This window comes from Aricia agestis, chromosome 9 (assembly GCF_905147365.1).
Source record: "Aricia agestis chromosome 9, ilAriAges1.1, whole genome shotgun sequence".
Lineage (NCBI taxonomy): Eukaryota > Metazoa > Arthropoda > Insecta > Lepidoptera > Lycaenidae > Aricia > Aricia agestis.
In genome coordinates this window covers 7,261,579-7,287,242 of record NC_056414.1, presented here as the reverse complement: position 1 = coordinate 7,287,242, position 25,664 = coordinate 7,261,579, and the positions used below count along the sequence as shown (strand labels likewise).

General features: G+C 35.9%; 4 protein-coding genes and 2 long non-coding RNA genes across 8 annotated transcripts in view; 2 read left to right on the top strand and 4 right to left on the bottom strand.

The window, feature by feature from the left end:
• LOC121730576 (histone-lysine N-methyltransferase, H3 lysine-79 specific) overlaps positions 1-1,894 on the bottom strand; it is a 34,134-nt gene extending 32,240 nt beyond the window's left edge. For both annotated transcript variants that reach the window (XM_042119684.1, XM_042119685.1), the window contains exons 1-2: positions 1,674-1,894; positions 239-279 (exon numbers count right to left, since the gene is read on the bottom strand). In XM_042119684.1, the coding sequence (XP_041975618.1) occupies positions 239-279; positions 1,674-1,757 (125 nt within the window). In that variant the 5' untranslated portion in view covers positions 1,758-1,894. The remainder of the gene's footprint in view (positions 1-238; positions 280-1,673) is intronic.
• On the top strand, positions 41-25,590 carry LOC121730582. The gene is made up of 3 exons (XR_006036131.1): positions 41-111; positions 25,331-25,335; positions 25,579-25,590. It is a non-coding gene; the product is annotated as an uncharacterized LOC121730582 (long non-coding RNA).
• Positions 4,160-13,499, top strand: LOC121730580 (ankyrin repeat domain-containing protein 49). 2 transcript variants are annotated; one of them, XM_042119690.1, is made up of 6 exons: positions 4,160-4,216; positions 4,365-4,606; positions 4,688-4,993; positions 5,288-5,528; positions 7,997-8,006; positions 13,489-13,499. In XM_042119690.1, coding segments are annotated over exons 2-5 (705 nt in total). In that variant the 5' UTR covers positions 4,160-4,216; positions 4,365-4,449; the 3' UTR covers positions 7,998-8,006; positions 13,489-13,499. The 2 variants fall into 2 exon arrangements, with proteins under 2 accessions (XP_041975624.1, XP_041975622.1); XM_042119688.1 differs by lacking the exons at positions 7,997-8,006; positions 13,489-13,499 and having other exon boundaries at positions 5,288-5,670.
• Positions 6,260-12,012, bottom strand: LOC121730575. The gene is made up of 2 exons (XM_042119683.1): positions 11,164-12,012; positions 6,260-10,988 (listed from the first exon to the last, which is right to left on the bottom strand). The coding sequence occupies exons 1-2, from the start codon at positions 11,917-11,919 to the stop codon at positions 6,300-6,302; spliced, it is 5,445 nt and encodes a 1,814-aa protein (XP_041975617.1). The 5' UTR covers positions 11,920-12,012; the 3' UTR covers positions 6,260-6,299.
• Positions 17,108-18,727, bottom strand: LOC121730581. The gene is made up of 2 exons (XR_006036130.1): positions 18,335-18,727; positions 17,108-18,165 (listed from the first exon to the last, which is right to left on the bottom strand). It is a non-coding gene; the product is annotated as an uncharacterized LOC121730581 (long non-coding RNA).
• LOC121730579 (carbonic anhydrase 2) overlaps positions 19,701-25,664 on the bottom strand; it is a 32,941-nt gene continuing 26,977 nt past the window's right edge. The window contains exons 4-5 of the mRNA XM_042119687.1: positions 21,275-21,496; positions 19,701-20,348 (exon numbers count right to left, since the gene is read on the bottom strand). Of these exons, the coding sequence (XP_041975621.1) occupies positions 20,220-20,348; positions 21,275-21,496 (351 nt within the window). The 3' untranslated portion in view covers positions 19,701-20,219. The remainder of the gene's footprint in view (positions 20,349-21,274; positions 21,497-25,664) is intronic.

The following is a 25,664-nucleotide window of genomic DNA, read 5'->3' as shown; positions in this document are numbered from 1 at the left end:
CACATTAATTGGGACTTTATTTTGGACATGCCACTGACAGGACTTGAACAGGTTTTATGAAGTTAAGCCTGGAACATTGAGTGTTCAGAAGATAAAACTCGAATTTGCTGTGTAATTTGCAATTTGGTGTTATAAACACATTTATACATTTAGAACCGGTTCAGTGTGCACTGAACATGTTCCATTTTTTTGGTGAAATCGCTCCTTAGTAGAGTTATAATAATAAAAACTGGCTTACCTTATTGTCTCTACTATTTCTATGGCTCCGTCGTGTTTGTCCTGAAACAATAAATTAAGTTTGTAAATATTGATTTTGTTTTTTAATTATACCAGTATAAAAGTAGTCAAATTAGTAAAATTATACATAATGAAAACATGTTTCACACTCAAAGGGCATACAAAGAATAAAAATATTGTATCAAATTACTTTCAAAATATTATGTATTAATATTATGTATGTCATTACTGAAATAAATGTTACTTTCATAATATACACTCAATACTACACCACAGTAATACTAAATAATAGTAGTAAGCAAATAGCAAATCTGGTGCAGATTTTCAAATCAGATTTTTTAAATACTTTTATGATTCAATGTTTTTTAGATTAAATGTCTTGCCATGTATTTCGATCTTATCATTTATAATCATATAATTTTTGACAAACAAATAACGATAACAGACTTAGGTGATTGGGACTGAGAGCCCTATAGATAGTCTAATTCTGTATTATATTATAATCTAATTTAATTAATGTTAGTATGGAAGGTATTTATAATATTATGGGCCAAGATGCCTGAATTCAATAATAAATAAATAAGTACCGTATTTCACTTCATAAAATCAAACAGTGTATATTGTAATATATAGGTTACCTGTCAAAACAACAATATCAGTGATAACTGATAACATTAGCTAATTGTTTTTTTGTAAACTTTATTATACCTATTTTCTATTCTGTGCACTTAAAATAATTCAATCATTTATAATTACATTACTTGACTTCTATGAGCGTTATCAAAGAGAGTGATATAGACAAAATTTAAGCAAATTTGGACTTGAAAAACCTATGTTTTTTTAAAGATTGATTTAAATATAATGATGATAAACATGTTCCATTTGATATTAATTAGTGCACCTTTATTAGTGTGTACTTGAAAGTACTATACAATATACATATAGGCAGGTACCTATAGTATCTATAAGACATTGGTCTTATCACAACAACAAAACATCTAAAAAACACAAAATTTAAAATTAATTTGATAAAAATAATACGCAACGGTGTGTACATATCTAAAAAAAGCCGACACCTTGACAAAACACGAGGTCAATACACTCCATAACACAAGAACCATGTGATGAGCTACAAAATTACAAATCTACTGGTTTATTTTGATATTTTCTACGTACATTTTTTTGGCATATTTTTAATCTACAGTGGCCCTTTAGACCGACGAATAGATGTACCGCAACTAAACTTGATGCATAACATCTAGGTATAGTGGAGGTATAGTGTATCTAATTATTCTAACAACTATGACAGGAGTTTCGATGTTATTATAAGGGAAAGTTCAGGCAATTTAAAGTAAATATTATGCTTTAGATATTCCTTTATGCCTTTGTTCTAATGCTATTGCGATCTAACGCTAAATATAAAATAGTTTTCTTACCGAGCCATGACCTGATGTGAGGGGCCATGTATAAACAACAGGTTCTGCGCCTGCAGGAGAATGCAAGCGTAAATCCAAAGCCATGATAAAGTAATCGCTGCATTAATGCACACTTTTATCACTTATTCACTAAATTTAACACTAAAATCACTTGATACAATACATAATTTCACTACACTTTCACACACACACACTCTGAACCAGGCTGAGCGCCATGTTGAAAATAATACCAAACTAAATCATGGCCGACATTTAGTGTAGCCATTTAAGAAAAATACTTTTAAATATTATAAAATTTTATCATTATCTTAAAATAATTAAATATAAATTTAGCCTTGATTTGCGGTTGCAGCTACGGTATAAAATTATCTAAACTCTAAAGATAGGAAAATTTTAATACGAGACAGCGAGACGGAAATATTGACGCCAGTCGTGACTCGTGAGACTCGTGAGTCGAGTCGCCACTCGCCAGTCGCCACTCGCCACTCGCCAGTCGCCACTCGCCATCATAGCAGGGCTTCAAATACCGGTGTTTTTTCATAACGTTATTGCTTCAAGGGCATAGATAACGGTATGAAAATTTACCCGATACTAGAAATAACGGTAAAAATTGGAATTAATACCGGTAAATGTTATAACGGTAAATAGGATTTATAACGGTAAATATATGTTCTTTGATAACGTTACCTTTTGTAAAATAAGTACTTAATTTAATCAGTCAATTCAGTATGCAGTATGCACAAAATTAAACTAGATGTGTCTGGTGACCAGTAGGTATATATTATAGGAAAAATGACGTCTAATGAGAATGACATGGTCAGTACTCAGTAGTTCAGTGCATAATATCTTTGTTCAAATATTACTAATTTATGGTTTGTATAGTTAATCATTGTTTTGTCAGCACGTGCACCGTGCGCTGGCTGCCGGGCGGACTCTGTTGTTTTGCAGATGACGGGGCGAGGCGGGCTTTTTGTCCACGAAGGAATAAAGACCGCGTCTGTCCGTCGGTGCCTGCAGCTGCCCTCGCCGCGTAGGTACACAAAACACATGACGAGTGGAGGCAGTCAGTTCAGGACGTTCATTCTAGTGGAGATAGAGAGAATAGAGCTAGCAGCCCCCTCGCGCCGCCGCGCCGTCTGCGTTACTGCATGTAAACTGGTATGTGTGATCCACGGCGGGCAGCCACGGACATGCCGCTCTGCCAGAGCCCGCCGGGAACCTGCGGAGCGGTCTTTCAGCCCTTGGTCCGGTTGGTAATACATATTGTAGGATTCCCTTTGTGCTATCGTTCGCGGTGAAATTGACCGGTCCGCCCAGCCCCGTCATGTGCAAAGCGCCCCTGATCCGACGGGCTACGCTCCTTAAAATATTCTCCGTGTAATACCTAGATATTTTGTAAATGCTATCATATAACTTTGTGCTTCCTTTTTTAAATGTTTTGTTATTTTTAACTACAGCCTACAAAATATATATGTATTAAACTTATAATTCTAGTAATAAATACTAACACATACAAATAATTATCCATATTTTGCCCATCCCCCGCATTCGCCACAATTAAAACAAGTAAATAAATACGGACATAGGTACCTTGCATAAATGCAGAAAGCATTCATTGACTAAACAAATTGCAGCACCATCTTAACTTGTTATTTAATGAAAATAAGGGGGCAAACGAGCAAACGGGTCACCTGATGGGGAGCAACTTCCGTCACCCATGACACTCGCAGCATCAGAAGAGCTGCAGGTGCGTTGCCGGCCTTTTAAGAGGGAATAGGGTAATAGGGGAGGGTAGGGAAGAGAAGGGAAGGGAATAGGGGAGGGGATCGGGCCTCCGGTAAACTCACTCACTCGGTGAAACACAGCGCAAGCGCTATTTCACGCCGGTTTTCTGTGAGAACGTGGTATTTCTCCGGTCGAGCCGGCCCATTCGTGCCGAAGCATGGCTTTCCCACGTATGTAAAAACTGTTGCTTGGAATTCGGAAGTTGAGGTTAGATTTGGTGCACGACGCATACCGCATACCTGATACCAGAAAATATCGTTATATTTACCGGTATTTTTATAACGATATTTTTTGGTTATGTTACTAGATATCGATAAAAAAAACCGTTATCTGGCTACCGTTATGAAAATACCGGTATGTAACGAAATTTTTCGGGTATTCGATAACGATATGAACCCCTGCATCATAGTCGCCCATCGCCATTGACGCCACATCATCCAAAAGCTGCGGCCTCTAAAGTTTAACTTGTAAATTTATAATCAAGTCTCCTCCAGGCTGTGTTCAGGCTCCAGAAGGTAAAGGAGTGACAGCCGAGTGCCGAGTGCCGACTGCCGACAGGTTGATTTTATTTTTCTGATGATGATGATATTTTTCTTTTTGTGCACTAACTGTTTAGTAAAAAACAAATCTTGTCAAAGTCAATTCAATGGTTGTCAATTGTCATATCAAACTTCAAAACATTAAAAAATACAAGAAACACAGATTACTAGTATTTGCATAAGACAAATAGTCAAAACATAGTAAAAAGAAAGGAAAAAGTAAATATTTTTGCAGTAATACGATATAACTATTGTACAAAATAAAATACCGTTTGATTTGAGAGCTATCTTCCTTACTCAAGTCACAAGTGTGTAGATAATAAGTTGAGAGCGCTGCACTGGTAAAACAGGTACTGTTTATTTTCAGGAAACTTCGGTGCCTGCCAACTAAATCAATAATCTAGGTAGGCAACTAAATTTATCTCGTTACCAATTAACTGAAAATCAGCAAAATGTCTGACTCTGAAGATGATGATATATTCAAGAGGGACTTTAATGATATCGCCGATGAAATTGATAGGTGTAAAAAAAATCCAGAAACCTCTGGAATGTTTGTTTCTGGCTGGGATGACGCCGATGCTGATGTCAATGTTGTGAAAAATCCTAAAGGTATTTTGCACTAAAGATTAAATTGGATTTTCTTATTGCAATAATTCTGAAACTGACACTTGATGTTTGTTTGGGTTTTAGATAATCCTGTAGATTACATTCTGTGGGCTGCTGAAAATGGTAAACTAGACATAATAAAGGAATTGTTGAAAACCCAGCCTGGACTAGTACATGCAAGAGACGCAGATGGATACAGTCCACTACATAGAGCCGCATACAGCAATCACGTGCATGTCATATCATACTTGCTGAGTAAAGGTGCTAATATCCTGGCCAAAACCGAACTGGGTTGGACACCGTTACATTCTGCATGCAATTGGAATAATTATGCTGCTGCTGCTCGACTATTGGCCGGTGGTGCAGATCCGGCTGCCCTCTCAGAAGGAGGTAAAGAAAAATTTAAAATGCTTAAAGTTGATTACCAATAAACTAAAATTACCATTGTCCATTTGCACCAATCTGCTTACAGGTAACCCTTGGTTAAATGTGTAATCTTTCTCTTAAGTATAAAAGAGATAACATGATATTTAACACTTCGGCCCAGATTTGTTAAATGGATTAATATTGAATATTTATAGTGGATATTGCTTTTCGGAGACATACACTTAGGAGTTTTGAACTAATCTTTCATAACTTGTTTTGGCCATTTGCTCTACTAATGTATATTTTTGTCATTTACAGAACAAACTCCACTGCACCTAGCAGCAGCCATAAGCCATTGCAAGTCAACTCTGCTCATATTATTCTTACGAGAAGATATTGTAAAAATTGCTAAGAGACCTAACAATTCTGATGAAACACCAGAACAGTTGGCGAGAGGGCATGGAATATATGCTCCCCTGTTTGAAATGGTCTTACCGGCTGCATCATACATTAAATCTATGGCATTTACTTCTAATCCTTATATGAAAGTGGAAGATTAATCACTAGCAAGGTATAAATTTATAATGTCAAAAATCTAAATTATAATGTCTATCACTAGATTTAAATGTTTTGTTTAAAGTTTATGTTGTGTTTAAAAAGTGAACTCTCTTTGCATTTTTACTACTGTATACTATCAGAAATAAAAAAAATTAGAATAAAAATAATGTATTTATTGTAGAAAAAATTAAATTAAATTTATTATACATCAATATATAAAACTAAAAAGGTATAAGTATATAATATTTTATCATATACAAGGTGTAATAAAACATGGTAATAATACTTTAGGGTGTGCATGAGTCCCTTGTTGTGATAGGGATGTTCATGAAGTCTATATACTTCACTTGAAAGTAACAGGACTGAAAGAGTAACTTTTTTTACTTTTGTATGGACAAACTCATGACCATGGTGCACTTGCCCATACATATTAAAAACATGCTGCTACTTTCACAGTGAACTCTGTATAATGGACACATTCACACCAAATGTTATCACTTTGTTTTGTTACACTATTTTTAATTCCTAATACATACAATAGACCAATGAAAAATATTGAATTGACAACCTCTCGTTGTATTTCTGTAATAAGGTAAAAGAAAGCCATATTTTATTCTTAAACTAATATTTTATCACCATGCAACAAGCCAGTTTTGCACCAGTTCTTAGCTCGATTTCAATGTTACGCTAATATTATTTTATTGCTTTCATATAAGCAATCAAAAGCATAATAATATTATGCTTTTAGAATCCTATTACATAATTATTTACATCATTTTCTGTGTACTTTGGACGTCAAATTTTCTAAAACATACATTGCCCCTGATACCAAGTAACTTTCTGTGTGTAAATTCTTTAGAGCAATGATTAAGTTCCTTTTATCAATTTTATTTAACTCCACCAATGATTGTCTCGCTTGGGACGTCATGTATGGAAGAATTAAGCACCCGAGACCTAGATTTTTACACCTGACACAATTTTTCCAGATTTCAATTAGATCCTCATCTTTTATCACGGGACAAATTGGTAAGAGATTCAAAGCATTTAGACACTTGGCCTTTTGACGATCAGTGATAGGGTAATCGGCTTGTTGAAAAGGGCTCAATATAACAACACGCCATGCTGTATAAATCAACTTGTCTGGTGGGTACAAGGTTTTCAATAATAGGGGGATCATCTCTTCATAGACGCCATGACGAAGCATCAATGGAATCATCTCTCTTATAATTTGTGCATTACCAAATCTATGAGCCATTTCGGATGCTATTTTCAGAGATTCCAAATTACCACTGGACGTTTGCAAAAGTTGACTTATAGCAAGTTGCTTGTTTTGAGTGTAAGTGGATATCACCCAGGGCATATCTATTTTCTCAATGTGCACAATGTATAATAGATCTAATAATGACGACCAAAGCTCGTCACGTTTACGATTTGTTACTTTCACAGCATTTTCAGGATCTATCACGCTCAGGAGACACTGGAGTGCTCTTAACTTCTTGCATTTGTTGTATTCAGTGTCCTCATCAAAGGCTATTCTAGAAAGATATATGGCGCCCATTTTGGGATGAGTGGCTTTGAGAATATATTTTGCAATTATCAAGTCTGTGGTGGCTAAACCGGGTGAGAACTTTTGATCTTTTTTTGTTTTGTTTAAAATATTCTCAAGGATTTGAATTCTAATAGAGCTTATGTTTATAGCGTTTTTATCGGCTATTTCATTAGCTACACGATTTATGTCATGTCGGCCGATCTTATCAATGAAACTGGGATGGCTGTATAGAGTGTGGATAAGCTGAGTCGGCTCGGACACAAGTTTGAGTAAATCTTCGCACGCCCATTCTATTTTATGGAGGGCGTGGCGCGTCGAAAGCGTCGAGTGTAAGCGTTCCATCTGTCTAACTGCACGATTTCCCGGCTGCAGCGAGGCCCAGCGTTGAGAAAATTGGTAACAAAGTTGCGCTGCAGCTACTTGATCCGCTCCTCTTGCACAGCCTTGAAGCACATAGAAAAGACATGCCCCTGCCCATTCCATGTTAGCGATATGTCGGACACACCTGTGGGCGGTGCGAAGCAGAGGCTCTTCACGTGTGGTCAAACGCCAGGGTTCGCTATCCTTTGATTCGGCTTCAGTACTATCAGTTCTTTTACGATTCGTCATTGTTTGTTTAACGGCGTTACTGCAAATCATGTCCTTAGCAGTTTGTAAATCAGGATCCAACGAGAGCAGAGAAACGACAGGTAACCAGGATTCATATGTTTCTAATGTGATTTCCGATTTCAAATTGGACCACATATCCTCGCGCATAAATAGGTGGAACGGTAGGCGATAGTGGCCAATTTCTGGAAATATGCCCTTTTCAGAAAACAGTTCGAATTCATATTGTTTTGGAGGACTCTTTCGTTTATACTGGCTAAGAAAATGAAGTAAATAGTACTCTTTCATATTTCGGGACTCAGTAGATGAAGCATATAATAATTGGTAAATACATAGAAACACTTCATAATAGTAAGGATTGACTGAGACAAGACAACCATGTATTATCACCTCACCACTTTTCCAGAAGTCTGTCAGTATATCTCTCACAAAATCCTTATTTTCTATGTTTTGCCAAATAACATTACATTTTGTGGCCAGCTCTTGTTCATGATTTTCTATGTGTATATTCCTGTACCCAACATCATTAACTACTATTTTATATTTAAGTTCCCAATTGCTCAATAATGATATCAGGTACAAGGAAAGGCCGTCACTTTCAGAAATATTTAATGTATGGCACAAGTCTATTATTTTTTCAAAAGGCATATTGGGAACATTTCTCAGGATATAGAATAATAAAACCTTAACATCCCAAGTCTCCTCATTACTTTCAGGAAGAGTAATTTCATCTAAATTGATACTGAATTTCAATTTTAATATGTACTGTGGTGGATATGACATAATGTTCCGTGGCAAAATGCCTTCTAATGAGAATGTTTTTCGTATCACTGGCAAGGAGAGGTAGTTTATAATTAGAGGAGAGAATGAATCTGATTGACCACGAAGCAAGTCTAAAATCCACATTTGGTCCTCAACAGCAATTGTATTTTCTAATAGCAATAATAGGGATGTTAGCAAAATAAAGTCAATTTCCTGAGAAGAAATTAGTTTTATAATAATTTTCCTTGTGAACTTTTCTAGCATATTGATTGTTTGCACCAAAGATTTTGAATCCTCTAAAATGGGTGGTAAGACTCTAAATGGAATGAAATCATTTGTATTGAAAATATTAGCCAACTCAACCTCAGTTGTATCTTCTATAGGTGTTTTACTATAAAAATGAATCAATTCATTTAATGCACTAATTGATGTCATAGGAAGGAAAACATACTGATATTTCCAAGCCACTGAAAGGTCTTTAAGTATAAAGTGAGCATTTTTAAGAGAATTAAGCATAGATAAACTCTGCAATAAGAAGTGCATGGTCTCTTCTTTGCAGTGAATAACTATTTCGCATAAAATATCATATGAGCTTAACAATAGCTCCGAATTCTGTCCATCAATAAATAAAGATAGTACAGATTTTTTCTTATTGCCATCTGAATCAGAAAATATTAGGTCTTCAATTATTTTTCGGATTTCTTGACTTGTAGCTGCCCTTTTTAATAATTTTGTAATTTCCGAGTGCTGCGAAAAGTGTTCATCAACAAGTTGTGTAATGCATCTGCCACTGCTGGAGCTAATAATATTACCCTTTTCAGTTTTCCAAGTATTCAGTAAACTTTGGCAACTATTTTCAGAGCACATATTGTTTAAGCTGGTCTTCAATTCATACGAATTTTTTAGGTGATACAAATTTTCAAGATATTTTACTTTATCTTTATGTAATAAATTACTTCCTTTCAAAAAATCCAGATAGTTTCTCTCTATTATGGGGTTGCTTGTAACGCCGTTAATTACTTGTTCATATTTAATTTCAATAGTTTTAATGAGGACTCTTTTGTTGCAATTTGATAGGTCTTTAAAATAGTCCAGTGCCATCCTTGTTTCACAATCATGCAGACATCGACTAATATACAAAGTGTTTGCATAGTGAGTGTACGAAGTCATTATATTTGCAATTACCTTTAAATCTTCTAAATTGACTTCAGACACATTAACTATTTTATGAATAACTAACATGTAGTCCGTACATGTTAGGGGAAAGTTATATTTTTTTAAAACTACCTTAATTTTTGCAAAATTTAGTTCAGTGTATATTTCCTGAGCTATGAATTTATCTGATTCAGATATTGTAAAATCAGTATTGGCCAAAAGAGCGGCTTCAGTCGCAATGTTCAGAACAGTAGGATTCCAAGGAACATCTAATACTTTCAGAACTTGCAACAAACAGTCCAACTTATTGCTAGGTGAATGAAAGGCATTAAGCAAAATTTCTAACCGTTGGCCATCCACACTTCCGCCACTGCTAGCCGTTTCACTTTCTATAAAGGACCTCAGTGCATCATCCATTTCAAATGAATTACGGGAAGCATAGCTAGTCAAGTTTTCTTGTAAGAAAGCTGCCAAATCTTCTGTGTAACATCGCCTTAGCATTATTAGAGCAATTTCCATGGGACTCAAGGAACTGAATTCATTTAACAGCATGTTAATTCTATATTTTTCTTTTAAATCCGAAATGTAATTTATGTGGCTTTTTAAGGAATCCAAATCATCTATTGAGATAAGTCTTATGTTAACAGTTTTAATTGATTTTTCTAGTATTTCTACTATTGCTGTTATAAATTTCAGTCCTATCTTTGGCCAGTATGATGATTGTTCTAGGAGAAAAACTCTTTCTGTTGTCCATTTGACAAATAAGTCAATATGGAATGGATTTTGTTCAAGCAGTGTAGGAGCAAAATTTCTCAACCATATCACGAGTGCACTCATTTTGATATTATGTGGAATGGCATTTAATATATTAACTATGTCTTCGTGACTAATGTCTTGCTTAATCTCCGAATACTTCAGCCAACATATAGAAGCCAAATCCATATCTGACTTGGATATAAACAGAGAACATAATTCTATAAAAGATTTTTCAAATATGTTTAAATACTCATACCCATTTCTTTTAAAATAAATGTATTCTAGAAGATCCACTTTTATCATGATGTCGCACAATAGGTCTTTATATTGGTTACAGCTGTTTTCAAAGATTCTCTTTTGAAGTTGGTACAATACAATTTTGCATGCAATATTGTGGTGGCATAATTGCGTAGCTATGTTTATGAGAAATTCGATATCTTGTATCTCAGTGAAATATATCTTGAGCTTGTTAAATACTTCAGTGTGAGGCAGTTTTTCTGAAATTATTTTACTAACCAATGATTTTAATTCCCTTACTAACAAATCCTGACTTGTAGACTTTTGTTGAGGGTAAAATACACCTGTTGAAAGCTGGTTTTCATCTTGAGATATGCTGGCACAGCAAATTTGAATCTGTAAATTGCATGAAAAATATAGCAAATATATTGCATGTATATATATATAATATAAATTTGAGATCAGATGCAAAAATTAAATAGCATAATATGTAAGCATCAGATGTAAAAAAATTGATAAAACTCAAAATAAAATATATTTAAGCAAGAAAAAATGCAGCATGGAAACCTACCTCTTTATCATACCAATTTAAATAGTAAAATGTGTTTTCATGAGCTGCTAATGGTAAAAATTTTCCATTATTTTCATCAAAGGCAAAAAGTGTGTTATAAGTTTTAGCATCAATAAGCCACATTTTTTTGAGACTAGCCAAGACCATCATGTTGCTCCATAATCGTAGATACTGGATCTCCACATTCAGGGACAAAATTTCCCAGAGCCCGGTGACTGGACACTGAATTTTTATGTTACCAGAACACAATTGATACATAATTCCATTAGACCAAATTTTCATTTCATCCTTTTTAACTCTTGGTATGTGCACCTTTTCATATGACATAGACAAACTTGCAGTTCCATTATTTAGGTTACTTTTTATGTCTTTTGGAGATACAGATGTCGTTAGGTATTCACCGCTTTCAGTGAGGATATAAAGTTGATTATTGTACTGTACAAATTGGTGGATTATGTACGTAGAATAGCCAGTATTTTCTAGTTTCAGAATAGAGTTGTTGTGAGGATTAGCTACAACAACTTCCCCAGATTTAAATGCGAGCCATAGCATGTTATCATAAGCCATATAATCAATAATTTTAGTTTCAAAGTTTTGTACATAATTTTGGCAAGAATTATCTTCACTTACTGAATCCAAAATACGAATAAGTTTATCTTCAATTACCACTATTTTTGGATAAAAGAACTCTGCTTGTATTTTGAAACTCGTTTCTTCAATTGGGACGGTTTTAATACAGGTTTGTCGTAAAGACATTATTGCTTTATCCGTAACTTAAACAGCAGTAAACTTCTTTTTAACTCTTTTGGTAGATACAAAATAATACTATAATATTTAATAAAAGAAATAGGCTACAAATAGTTTCATTTTAAAATTTTTGTACCGTTAAAATTTCAAACTCAGTACCTACTCTGTGCCTGTCTCCTTGTTGACACTTGGTTGACACTTGACAGTGACATGTTTTTTTTTATTTTTTTTTATAGTGTTTTTAATACGTAGGCCAAAGTCATTATTCGCTAGGGCCTGGGCCATTATATTATATACCAATACACTACCTACATAATATTATTATTTGTAAATCTTGTATCGGTATTATATTTGGTATTATAGTATGGAACAATAGCTAAGGTCAACTTGGGTAAGACCGGCATACTATATTTGAAGTTGGCTATGAGCTGCCTGGTGCCCCTATTTCTTTTATAATGACTCTAGAAAGACGGTGTACACAGCTGTTATAGATGACAAAGTAATCATTTTATACCTAATACAGACGTTAGATGTCCCCACGTATTAATTGTGTGGCAAAGTTGATATTTCAAAGAAACATCTTGTAGAAGTTGTAGAGATGTGTTTGCCCCCTACCCCTATCTGGTTACGCTCATGGTTATAGGCATGAAGCTAATATAGAGAGGAGGTGTCGTAATCGAATTTCCTTAAGAAACGACGCGTGACAATTTGCGGGGTGAGGGGGTGTCAAGCTCCGCCCACTTTTCAATATTTCATCTATCGGCTAAAAGCAAAACTACTAGCTTAGATCGATGTTGATGTTACTACGTAGTTCAGCTATCTAACACTAGATGTCAAAATTCTTGAATATTATGGGACGTACTCAGAACTTTAAAAAATGTATATTATTAATTATAATAAGTTCAATTAATAAAATGAGGGTTAGTATTTTTACCGATTTTTTAATGCAAAATAATGGGACAAACGAGTAAACGAGTCACCTGATAAACTCAAACTTTTTTATTCAGAATAAATTTTTGCAAATGTTCTCTGAACGTCTACATGATGCCTACCACCGGTGATAGAAAGCAACTTCCGTCGCCCATGGACACTCGCAACATCAGCAGAGCTACAAGTGCAATGCCGGCCTTTTAAGAGGTAATGGGGGGGAGGGGGGGGCGGCGGCCTATAGGCTGTGAATCAATTTCTTCGATGATAAGTACATGAAAGATGATAATCCACGCGCGATCAGAATGGGATCGCAATGATAGTTTTGCAAATTTTTCTAATGGCATTAATTTATAGGTAATCGACCAATTCTGTAGATTAAGACTGGGTTGCACCAACTAACTTTAACTACAATGCAAAATGTCAAATCTTTGGTTAAAGTTAAAAATTGACGCCCTCAAGACGCCATATTTAACCATGACCATAGAGTTCGACAAGGTTTTAAATGCGCGTGGCGAAAAAAGGAACTAACGCTGTCATCATACAGAAAACGCCATTTTTGTCAGTTCTCCTTTACCAGCAGCGCCCCCGCCCACGTTCATTTATAAGCTTGTTGGACCAGCTGTCATTTGTCAATTTATCCGGTCAAAGTTAAGGTTAAAGTTAAATTTACCTTAACTATAACCATAACTTTAACTTTAACCACGCCTCTGGTGCAACCCAACCTTAAGGTATTACCTTGTTTTTGGTCAACCCCGTGGCAGCTTCAACTCTTTCAGTTAAGTAGGTACCTACTTTTTTTTTTTTTTGAGCGAATCCAAAATTTTCATGAAAAAGATTTGTGGTACTATTTTATCAATGAATGTGATTATTTGAATGAATGAATTACCTATTATTATCACAAAAAAATTAAAACAAAAACTTAAAAGAAATGTCCGCAAATAAAAACGTTTTTGTTTGTCGACCCTACGGCTGGCCAAGTATCAGCCGCGCACGTCAACAATCAACATTAGCAAACAAACTGTCATTGTGATACTTAATAAAAATACAACCTCCTCGTTTTTTGAAAGTCGGTTAATAATTTAATTCTAAATACGGCCCTGGATATTTGTTACGTTCATAATAGTTATCCAAGATGACAACAGATGGCGCTTTATAAGTAATATGATAATAAAAGCTATATAAGTACGGTTTTAGCTATTAAATGTGTTTAAGACAAAGTGTATCACGGTTTTAAGTATTCAAGTATGATTATTGCAATAAACTTATGCAAAATTATAAGCATTTACCTCTGTATTATCTTTCAAAGTTCTGGCCATCTAGTGTCAAGTAGTATAATTAACGCTGAAAGCTAAAATGTTCTAGAACTTTTATATTTAAAATTATTTACAAATGAAATGTGATGGTATTTATATTATCAGAACGTCTGTCTGAATGTTTTCGACATTGTAAAACACAGTACTTTATCCTTTCCTTGTTAAAAACGCAAAAAACACCAATTTATTGGGAGTCTCGTTACGTGTGCACTGTGCACCTGACAAACGCTGAAATTGTACTGACTTAAGCCCCGCCCACAATGATGACGTCAGGACCTAGTTGAAAATCACAGTGCACAGTTGCTTAGGCCATCTCCTCTCTATGATAGCTTCATGGTTATAGGCCAAGGCCTAGTGGCGGCAGCATTCATACCTAGATTAAGTATAATATTTAATTTATTATTATTTCGAAACCTAGATTTGGCAGGTAAAGTAGTCTGCAGAAAAATCCTATGGTCTTCTCCAATGAAACGTTAAGATTAGGGAATGCAATCCCGCCAGATAATTTCAATCCTGGTATTTGCGGGACTGAACCATCACAATCCCGCGGGATCCCGGTATTTGCGGGATCCCGCAGAGTAGACTTAAACTTTCAAAATAAATGGATATAATGACTTTAGTTGATAGACCCCGTTTTATTCTTAGAATTCAAATGAAACTAACTATGTAAAAAATAACTAATCATTTTTTGGAAATGGCTACGTAATAATAATAATAATAGTTAAAATAAACTAAAAAACCCACGCCTATTTCTTTTCATGTTTTATTAAAAAAATCGAAATATAGAGAAAATTGTGCTAAAAGATTCCATTACATACATACCGCCCAAGCTTATAAAAGTTATAATATGTATTAATTTTGTCGCTTCCCAAACGGCTCCTGATATTCGACACAAAGTAGCCAGCAGCTGAAAAAGTTCGCTCAGCTTCCAAGCTGGTTGGTACAATTATTATCATTTAAAGTGAAATATAGGTGAATTGACTGTAAATTGTTTAGTGGGCTGCCTGTAGCCAGTTCTCGCAGCCCCTCGCGCAGAGTTACACGTATGAATCACGCTTCTTTGTAATCCCGCCAGTCCCGCGGGATCCCGCAAAATTTTCGAACGGGATTAGTCCCGCAAAATACATGCGGGATCCCGGTATCCCGGTATTGCATTCCCTAGTTAAGACGTATCGAAACATAGGAAATCCATTTTGTTATTCTAATTTAATTCATACACACAGACCTCTAGATATTGCTCCATGGAGTTGTTGAGCGGGTCATTAAAGCCTAATGTGGGTAATCGATTTTCAAGCTCCCCACATTGTAGGCCGCGTGTTATTATCGGTCGATAATATCGCATGCGGTATTGCGATAATGCGTCCCGTGACCGGGACCGTCCCGTCACACCATTCACTATCCTGCATAGTGTATAAGCCGGCAGACGGCAAGGCGGCCTGCCGTGAATGGGCCCCTTTAGAGTAAAGCTACGCGTGCACTGGATCGAAATCGGAGCGTACGGAGCGTACGGATTTTTTGCTTTGTATTGTTTTGTATGGTAGGTACTGCGTGCACTGGATCGGCATTTCTGCGCCTGAGATCGGAATTTATGCCGATGACGTCATCCGCAGCCGCGTCTATGAGTCAATTTATATATTTAGTGCAGAGTCAAAGCGCATCGAAACAAAGTATCAAAACTGAACATAGCAAATCCAACCTTAACTTCAAAGCGTTAACGCACACATTTCATATATACATTAATAACTAAATTACCGATGCGGAATCCGAATGCAGTGGACGCACCCCATCGGCATTTTGTCGGCATACGCTCCGTACGCTCCGATTCCGATGCAGTGGACGCGCAGCACAACCATTTAGGCGCAATTTTTAAATTTTAGGAATAATACTACAATTTGTCAAGAGATGGCGCTGATAGGGCAATTTTAATATTGAATAGAAAGTAAGAATTTACATATAGGTACGTTACTAAAATATGATCGTTCATAAAACATTGTATAATATTATTAAGCTTAGGCCAAACCTACGCGAACAGGCGTAGTCTGCGAAGCGGAGCGTCAAGTTGTCAATTAATGTGTTTTTTGTACTTATACAAAACACACATTTGGCGACTTGACGCTCCGCTTCGCAGACGCTTGTTCGCGTAGGTTTGGCCTAAGCTTAAAGCCGGCGCCAGACATGTGTTCAAATACGCAAATACCTACAAATACAATAGACTACAAATTCGCCAAGTGTGGCACTGACATTTGCCCATTTGTGCAAAGTTTGAACACAGTTTGCCATCATGAGTCTGTTATTCTGCGCACATCAAAGTAAACAAATTTCAAATGATGATGGGCAAAAATGTATGGGCTCTGGTATACCGTATAGGGCTCAACAGGAATGGATTGTATATTTTTTAGGAAAGTAAGTATACTGTATACCCATGTACATTAATGACCAATAGGGCGCTTGTCAAGATTCGTTGTACTTTTTAAGTAAAGCCATGTCACAGTTTAGCAATATTAGATAATATGTCATATTTCTTTACTGTGGCCATATACATTTCATGCTGATATCATCACGTTACATTATAGCATGATTATTTTTAGGGTTCCGTAGTCAACAAAGAACCCTTATATTATAGTTTCGGTCTGTCCGTCCGTCCATCCGTCTGTCCGTCTATCCGTCTATCCGTCTATCCGTCTATCCGTCCGTCCGTCCGTCCATCCGTCCGTCTGTCTGACCGCGGTTTTTCTTAGAGACTATAGGACCTACAAAGCTGTAATTCGTCACGAATGCACATATTAATGATGCCGACAAAATGATTTATAAGATCTTTAAAATATATATTTTTTTAAGGTACGTCTCCCCTACACATCAAACGGGGATGATTTTTTTTTATAATGTTCTTGTGCCTGATTTTAAGTTGAGGGATGTTCTTCTGATGCAAAAAGGAAATTTATTAAAACACATCATACATTAACATTAACGTTTATTGTTTATACTTCATATTCTTATTATTATAATGGACTCATTTTAATATAAAAATATCCGTCACTTAAGTATAAGTAAAATAGTTCCAATTTAACCAGTTTTAACAGAAATTAGTAATATTTTGTTGGCCTAAAAATACAGCTGATATCCTATACCCACCTATAAGTTGCGTAGGCAAAGCTGTTATAATATAGGCTAGGTAAGGCCGCCCTAAGGACTTTATAGGCATTATTTTTTGACAATGTGGTGTTTTAAAAATCGAGGTGCCAATAACTTGCCTTGCTTAAATAAAAAAATCACATCTGCATTTAAGATATTTTAGAAAGTTGTATGATAACTATTTTTATTTTTTAACAAACAACACAAAATATATCATAGAAATAGTTAATATAACTACGTATATATTCGAGATAAATATATTATAGTTTGCATTTTATGCTAAATATTTGATATAGCCCCATATAATAACGACAAATTACATATCCTTTCTACTTGACTTACTTGATACTCTTGCCTCATGTCTTCTAACTACAGAATTTGATCTTACATATTTTGATTCTTAAGTATTATGAGGATAATATCTATGTGATAACTGATATATAATATGAGATCTTATAGCGAACATAAGTCCGATCTATATGACTATGTCAAACTGATGCTGACTGTAATATACTAGAAGTGCTATGTGGCTGCCTTGTGTGATGAAAAAACTATGCTAAAATTATTTTATAAAAAAGATAAGTAATTTAGCATAGACTAACATTACATTGAGGTCAATCAGACAACATTAAGATCAGAAAACTGATCGTTGCCAATTCATATACTTAATATGTATTGCATTTCAAACGTACGGCTACAAGGTCCTCAAAATAACTGTAAACTTTTTTAATTTTTATGCTCGACAGGACCTCTATGCAAGGACACAAAGATCTTTCTTAATAGCTCCGAGATAAAATAAGTTTAAATAGACAATGTAATTATTAATTACGTTTAAGGCATCTCTTTACGTTGGGTTATGATGAAAAACCATGATAAGATACTATCAGAAAAGTTGATTCATAGGACCTACGTAAGTTGGTGGCGTAATATAATAATATCAAACTCAGCAGACAAAATATCGCGACTTAACATAACTCAACCAAATGATCCGCCAGCTGCTTATGAATATTAACTACGAATAATAAAACTAAATATGAATTTTCTTTGACGGTACCTAACAGCGGACACTGTATGCACAATAGAACCAAGTGGAATCAAAGTCAATAATAAATGCCTACTGCAGATTCATGATCTCCTGCGTATATGTTCATAATGGACCTACGTAAAGAGGCTGTGCATAATATCAAAAATATTACGAATATGGAACTAACAGTAATGTTGAGATTACCAAAACACCGTAATATTATATAGCACACTATACCGATACACACAAATATGTAAAGCACACAATGTAAAGCTCCTACCTCTTATTAATAAAAATATAGACCTAGGGGTCACCAATTAGTTTAGCTCAGGGTCCATTTTAAGAAATGAAAATATGACCTACGCGGTCCACACTTTTTACAAAAAATAAAAAAATAATCAAAGTAGAGTACGCTATTTATTTACATATCAATGAGAAAGTTACAATTTTTGTTGCTTCTTTGGCGTAAAATTGGTGCAAGCTATTGATATTAAATGCTGGAGATGTTCATCAGTAAGTCGAGACCGAAATTTACTTTTAACGAAGTTCATCTTCTAAAATGCTTGGTCTGCACATAGGTCGGCGGTCCGGATGCGGACCGCGTTTCGCCATTTGGTGACCCCTGTTATAGACCATGTAAAACTCTTAGGTCCCTTACTAATAAAAATATTTACGCAGCTAATAACTTTACTATGTGCTTGTCTGTCTAGCATATTATAAAAGCCATTTGACTAAAAAAGAGAGTGGTTTTGAATACTTAGTCGCGTAAATATAATATTTATTAGTAAGGGGGTTATAAGAAAAGGCTCAACCAATAAGGCACTCGTTAGGTAAGGCTGATTTCACATTGTCATGTACGTATTCAACTATGATAAAACATTGAATAAGTACTTAAGGCATTCATAAATAGTAAATACGTATAATGTTTAGTTATATACGCTCGAATTTCTTTTTTTTTTGTTTTCCAGTTACTTTCTACGTGTACAGTCCCTAGATATAATTATCATGTATATTATAATACCTGTACACCAACATTTAAACTAGTATTTAAAACATACAACTTTAAATGTTGAGTAGTATAAAAGTGTCTACGATCTAGGCGTAATAAATAAAGTAGCTACATACTAAAATTATGTAAGCAAAGATCTTTTACGTTCTAAACTAATGAAGCTTACTGCTTATATGTAGTCTAATGTAGAGCTGAAAATTATTACGCATAAAAAATCTTTTAACAAACTTTAACAAGATAAAACTTAACTCTCTCTAATCTCTCTCAACACAACAAAAAAACCTAATTCTTGATGTAGTTTACTTACTTCTCATCAACAAATACGATTTGTATGCGTAATAATTCTGTCATATAAATAATAAAGTATATGCCCGTGATTTGTTTTCAGCGCGTTGGTGATCACCCTGTATGCATAGGGTTGCTTTCCACTGTGTCTGTACTTGTTTTAGACACCCTGTATGATGTATCCTTTCCATGCTTCATGCTAAGTGTACAGAGTTTTCACACTGTGTGTCATTATCCTCAGAGTACTATGATCTTCAGGGGACGATGGTCTTAGCCTACAGTGTTAGTAGCTGCTATTTTATACGTATTTTGCACATCGCATACGGGCCATTTCTTCAACATACTGGTTACTTAGGTTGTTTACTGTTCATTTATGCCCTGTACAGTACATATTTATTTCGGAAACATCGTGTTAACAGCAGTTTTAAGTATTCGTTGCTGCATTGTAGATATACTGAAGCTATTATATTATACAGGGTGTTAACGGCATTTTCACAGAGTTTCTCCAACATACAGGGTGTTTGCATTACATCGCTCTGTATACACCTTTCTATGTGGTGAATGGTGTTGGACTGTATACACTATTTCTCTTAGTGTAAGGTCTTAATGTAAGGTGTTAGTTGCCACCATAGTCTCTGAGCTCGCGGTTGCCGAGGGGTAGGGTGGGGCGGTAGTTGTGGAGGAGTTCCATGGCCTCCTCTCCGCAGGATGCCTCGCCGCATCGGAGCTTTCTCATCAGCGCCAACTGGAAGTATGATGGAAGTTTGTGTTAGTTACTTATAAGGTAAAACCAGGTTTAAATGCCCATTTTCACCACCCGCCCGCTGCGTTTCCACCAGAGCTGAGCGGAGCTGTGTTGCGAGGAATATGTTTTTGAAAACCAATAGAATCGCTTCTTTGACATGACTTTGCCATGACATCGCTCAGCGCGGCGATGCTAATATTGGTTCTCAATAACACATTTCTCGCAACACAGCTTCGCTCAGCTCTGGTGGAAACGCAGCCTAACGCTAAGTATCCCCTAGCGGCCCTTTTTGCGGCCGCGTTTTTGAAAACCCTTATGTTTTGCCAAAATTCTTAGGGCGTAGGACTAAATTTCATGAAAATCGTTGGAGCCGATTCCGAGATTCCGATTATATATTTATATATATACAAGAATTGCTCGTTTAAAGATATAAGATTATATCTTGAAAGATAGGTACATATTTTAATGGCCGCTAGGGGACACTTAGGCGCGTTAGGAGGTGGTTGGTGAAAACGAGCATAAGAATTTTAAGTTAGCAATAACAAACTTAAAGGCTGTAGGGGCTGTAGAACGTTTAATAAATTTAAAACTGAGTTGAATTATGAGTAAAGTTGAGAGTCGAGAATCTAGATACCTTATTGCCCGCAACTTTGGTGCGTTCAAATTCGTATTAAGTATTTGACTTCGCGGGAACTGTACATAAACTATTTTATTGTATGCATATAAATTCGTTGTAAATGGCGATAATTTCCTATTATGGTAAGGGAAGATTTTCAAATATTTTCTCCTTTGTAGAGTACCTATAATTTATTTGTCTAGCTATGTCGACTGGCATAAGGCAATAGTAAATTGCTTCATTTGATTTTGTCTAGCTCTGACTCTCTGGTATAGATCAATAGTAAATTGCCAGTATAGTTAGGTATTACCTGTTCGCCGGACACCTCAACGGGCTGCTTAAACAGTATCCAAGTGACGGACTCGGTGCATGGCGGCGTGGTGAGGGAGCCGGGGTAGGTCCAGTAGCCGGGGTTGGCGGGCAGCAGGTTGGCGGGGTCCAGCGGCTGCGACATCGTCACCTTGTCGCCCTTGTGCTGGATGAACGGCAGCAGCCGGACCACCTTCTCCAGCTCGGGGTGACTGGCGCCAACCTGGAATGGATAGATACAACATGTTTAAAAGTAAAAGTTTGAAAAGGCGAGCAAAGTACTTATAAGTAGGGGAAGCTTAGAATTTTCTTGCGTTGGCAAGCATTTTAGATTTAGATTTAGGCAAGACGTCTTTGCGTCTTTGTTAAGCATTCGGATGGGCATGAAGTCGGTCCTGTGCCTCATCTCTCGCCAGTCGTGTCGGTCTTCCGTCCCACTGGGTTATGAGAGTAAAGGAATAGAGAGTGCTCTTGTGTACTGCGAACACACTTGGACACTATAAAATTACTCCTGCGTATCGATTTTCGAACCTGCCCCCGTAGACAAGTGGCAAAACGCTAACGCTAACGCTAGCGCTACAAAATGTATGGATTTGACATTAGTATTCGCTAGCGAAACGATGACTTATGTCAAATCGCATACATTTTGTAGCGCTATCGCTAGCGTTAGCGTTAGCGTTTTGCCACTTGTCTACGGGGGCTGGTTCGAAAATCGATAGGCTTAACAAATATTAATAACCGGTGTCGTAGTTATTAGTATTTGTTAAGCCTTTCGATTGGGGAAATTTGTAATTTTTCGTACATGTGCAATAGAGATTCGTGCGTCTTTCTTAAGTCTTTGCATATCTTCGGACTCATCTACTGATGTCATCTGCATCTCTCATTTGCTGATGTGAAGACGGGGCATCAGTAGAAGCGTTCCTGTACCTACTAAGAGTTTGACTTTGAAGTTTGGCTTTAGAAATACTAAGTAGGTAGACTACAGTTAATTGTTAGGTACCACGATTCAGTCGATAACTCCAAAGAAATTCCACTACAGTTTTTCTATTAAGAGGATTCCACACCGCCATTTTTTCCATACAAACGTTGTCCCCTGTTTCCTCCCTGGATAATGCTAGTAGAGTTATAATTTTTTTCCTGAATATCTACGGCCACTAATACAATGTCCCTATGTTTTCTTTTTTTTCATAATTTAATTATTAAATAAGATATGAACGTTCAAAAACCCAAAAAAATGGCCAGATTTTCCACTGTGTTCAAACGTCCAGAAAACAGATTTGGATAGATTATACAAAAAAAGCAAAACATAGGAACACAGCTCAAGCCTTTTTTTAATCTTTAATGAAAAAAGTACTTAAATCGGTTAAGTTTTGGAGAAGGAATCAGGGGACAACGAATCGTTGATTTTCTGGATTTTCTGCAGTTGTCTCTATCGCGTTCTGCGGTATAGGCTTGAGGTAAGCGAGACAGCTATAGATATTACACGTACTTTTTTTTCATTTCTCTAGCCGCTGTGGTATCCTCTTAAAAGTAACATTTCTTTATATTTCATCTACTCTGTACTTTAGACTCTTTGACAATTTACACAAGTTATTTCCGTATCAACTTTCTATCGCATATGCTTATTCTGTGCAAACAGATTAGCAAGTGTGCGTTGCTTTGATAAGTAACTTAATGTTTGTGTTGATACGCTATCAGCGTCACGGCGATCTACACCATGTAGCTAAGATGAATAACTGACATAGATAACTCCATTATCTAACATATTTTAATGTAATTAATATTTATAAATAGGATTTATAGTCACTTATGCAGAGTGTCTTTGCGTTTTTACACATTACCTACTTATTTTTATACACACACAAATATTAATGCGGAAGAATGTGCCGTGCTGAAACCGCTCAATCCTTCAGCCTCGGGAAACAACAAAATATGATTGCTTTTGTCTCAGCAAAATGTACGATTCTATAAAAAATCTGCACCAACAAACTGCGAGCAATATAATGTAGATTAAAAAAATACTTTATATTCAAAATATCTGCCTAAGCTGGAAGACCTACAAGGTGTATGTTGCGCGAAGCCTTGCAAATCAATCCTTTTATTGTGCAACTCGTTATGGCGACCTTTCTACTCATCTGTTATCTTATTTTACGGCATCTACTTTAAATTCCTTCGCTTATATCCTTACACGTGTAAGAAAATGAAAAGCCTAAAAACTGAAAATACTGAAGCTATGAATGTCTCAGTAAAGTCTGCAGAGTTTAGAAAAATCAGTTACAATACGGCATCGAGCATACGTCCTAATCCGATGGGCACATATTATTTTACGGTATACGTAATTTCTGCAGGGTGTCAAAACTGACAAACTTCAAAGAGATACCCGCCGAAGCAGTTTCGTCATTTAAGAAATCAAACAATAGTGTTTTTTTTTTTATGAAAGAAGGGGGCAAACGAGCAAACGGGTCACCTAATGGAAAGCAACGCACTCGCAGCATCAGAAGAGCCGCAGGCGCGTCGCCGGCCTTTTAAGAGGGAATAGGGTAATAGGGGAGGGTAGGGATGGGAAGGGAAAGGAATAGGGGAGGATAGGAAAGGGAATTGGGCCTCCGGTAAACTCACTCACTCAGCGAAACACAGCGCAAGCGCTGTTTCACGCCGGTTTTCTGTGAGAACGTGGTATTTCTCCGGTCGAGCCGGCCCATTCGTGCCGAAGCATGGCTCTCCCACGTATAAACGTTTACTTTGTAAAAATAAATAAATTAGCTATCTAGTTTTTTATTACATATCTACTAATTAATTCATAATAATTAGTAATTATAAACTTCAAATGACGTCACGCGTATAAAAAACTACGCTACGTCGTCCGAATCTAATACCGAAATTCGTTATGGCTGTGACGTTACGTACTTTGTTACAATTTAGGTACTACTCATTACACTCGAGTCAAGTACCAGCGTGATTTCCTACATTTGTGGAAACGCGATGATTCATCACACAGAAATATATAATTTTGCGTAAATTTCTACCGAACCTCTTACCCTCAAGTACACCTTATCGTAGATACTAAAAATAAATATTTAGGATGCTTTCAAGTTTATCACTACATTTAACAATTATTTGCATTATGAAGTAGACAATTAAAGGCAACTAAAGTCTTCTTCATATGCTATTAAAATAATTGTAGGGCTTGCTCAAATTAAATGAGTGTGACATTTAACAGAGAACAGCTGGATCATAAGATAGAGTTTGCTTTATAATTTATATTTTGAGCATTTGAATGGTATAAACTTAACGAACAAACTCTGATTCATCATTCATCAAACTCAAGAATAAGCACGAGAATTAGGGTTCTGTCTTGTGTTTTCCCCGTGGAGGGAGCTAATGCAACCACACAACTCAAACGCGCTGCTCCGAACGGATGCTCTCAATCAAACAATTCTCGCCGAGGGTTCATTAATCAATATATTTAAAACTAAAGCGATGCGCGTTCAAACCAGTTCTATGTGCAGTTGACATGTCTCACTGCAGTTAGAACTTGGAAGAATAAACTCAATCGTAGCATAACATGTACCTATGTACTTTAACGGTAAAAGTAGAATCTGCTCTTATTTTATCACACTTTAACCTTATTATGAAATATCGATTTGTTGTTATAGTAAATCTCACTACTAGAGCATTATCCCTAAAGAAATGGGAGTATAATTTATATTACTTATTTATTATCACCAAGCCAGGCAATCCTAATTCATATTCCAAAATACTTATAATGAATATTTTAACCACTTCCAGTTTTCACATACGATATAACGTAAGCGTAGTAGGTACAGTCTTTTAGAAATGATTACATTTCTGACTGTGTGATCTATGGCTAGGATCTGACTAATCTGAGTATCCTGCGTTAAAGGTGTTAGTGACGATGACAGACAGATGGACAGTTTACGTGTATGATCGCGTGTTTCCCATCCCATTTACATAACATACTGTTATGTGTGATGAGGAAATTGATGAGACGCGCATTTTTATTTACCACAGATTTATAGTATCATTTACCTCTTAGGAACAGTACTAAAAATCTTAAGTTTGAACATGAATTTATCCATAAGATTGGTCAAAATATTATATTAATAAAACACTACGAAGTAAGAGACCTATCAAAATTTAAAAACACTAAAGTACTAGGTAGTAGGTAATTACTGTCTTCATACATCGCAGTTTGTATGCATATTATTGTCTCTATCAACCAAGTACTAGCATAATAAGTGCATAATATAGTGTCATTCATACTTTAAATCTTAATTACTGTAGAGTGTAGTTTTACCAGTGTCAATGTTTTGGATCAATCGCTCTTTAGCCAATCACTCTGGACTAGAGATAGGCAAAATATCCATAAT

Excerpts from the sequence above, each read along its gene's own strand:
- LOC121730575 (XM_042119683.1), bottom strand. The coding sequence starts at position 11,919 with ATGTCTTTACGACAAACCTGTATTAAAACCGTCCCAATTGAAGAAACG. Across the intron at positions 10,989-11,163 it reads TAAATTGGTATGATAAAGAG|ATTCAAATTTGCTGTGCCAG; the intron begins GTAGGTTTCCAT and ends TGCAATTTACAG.
- LOC121730580 (XM_042119690.1), top strand. The coding sequence starts at position 4,450 with ATGTCTGACTCTGAAGATGATGATATATTCAAGAGGGACTTTAATGAT. Across the intron at positions 4,607-4,687 it reads TGTTGTGAAAAATCCTAAAG|ATAATCCTGTAGATTACATT; the intron begins GTATTTTGCACT and ends TTTGGGTTTTAG. Across the intron at positions 4,994-5,287 it reads GGCTGCCCTCTCAGAAGGAG|AACAAACTCCACTGCACCTA; the intron begins GTAAAGAAAAAT and ends TGTCATTTACAG.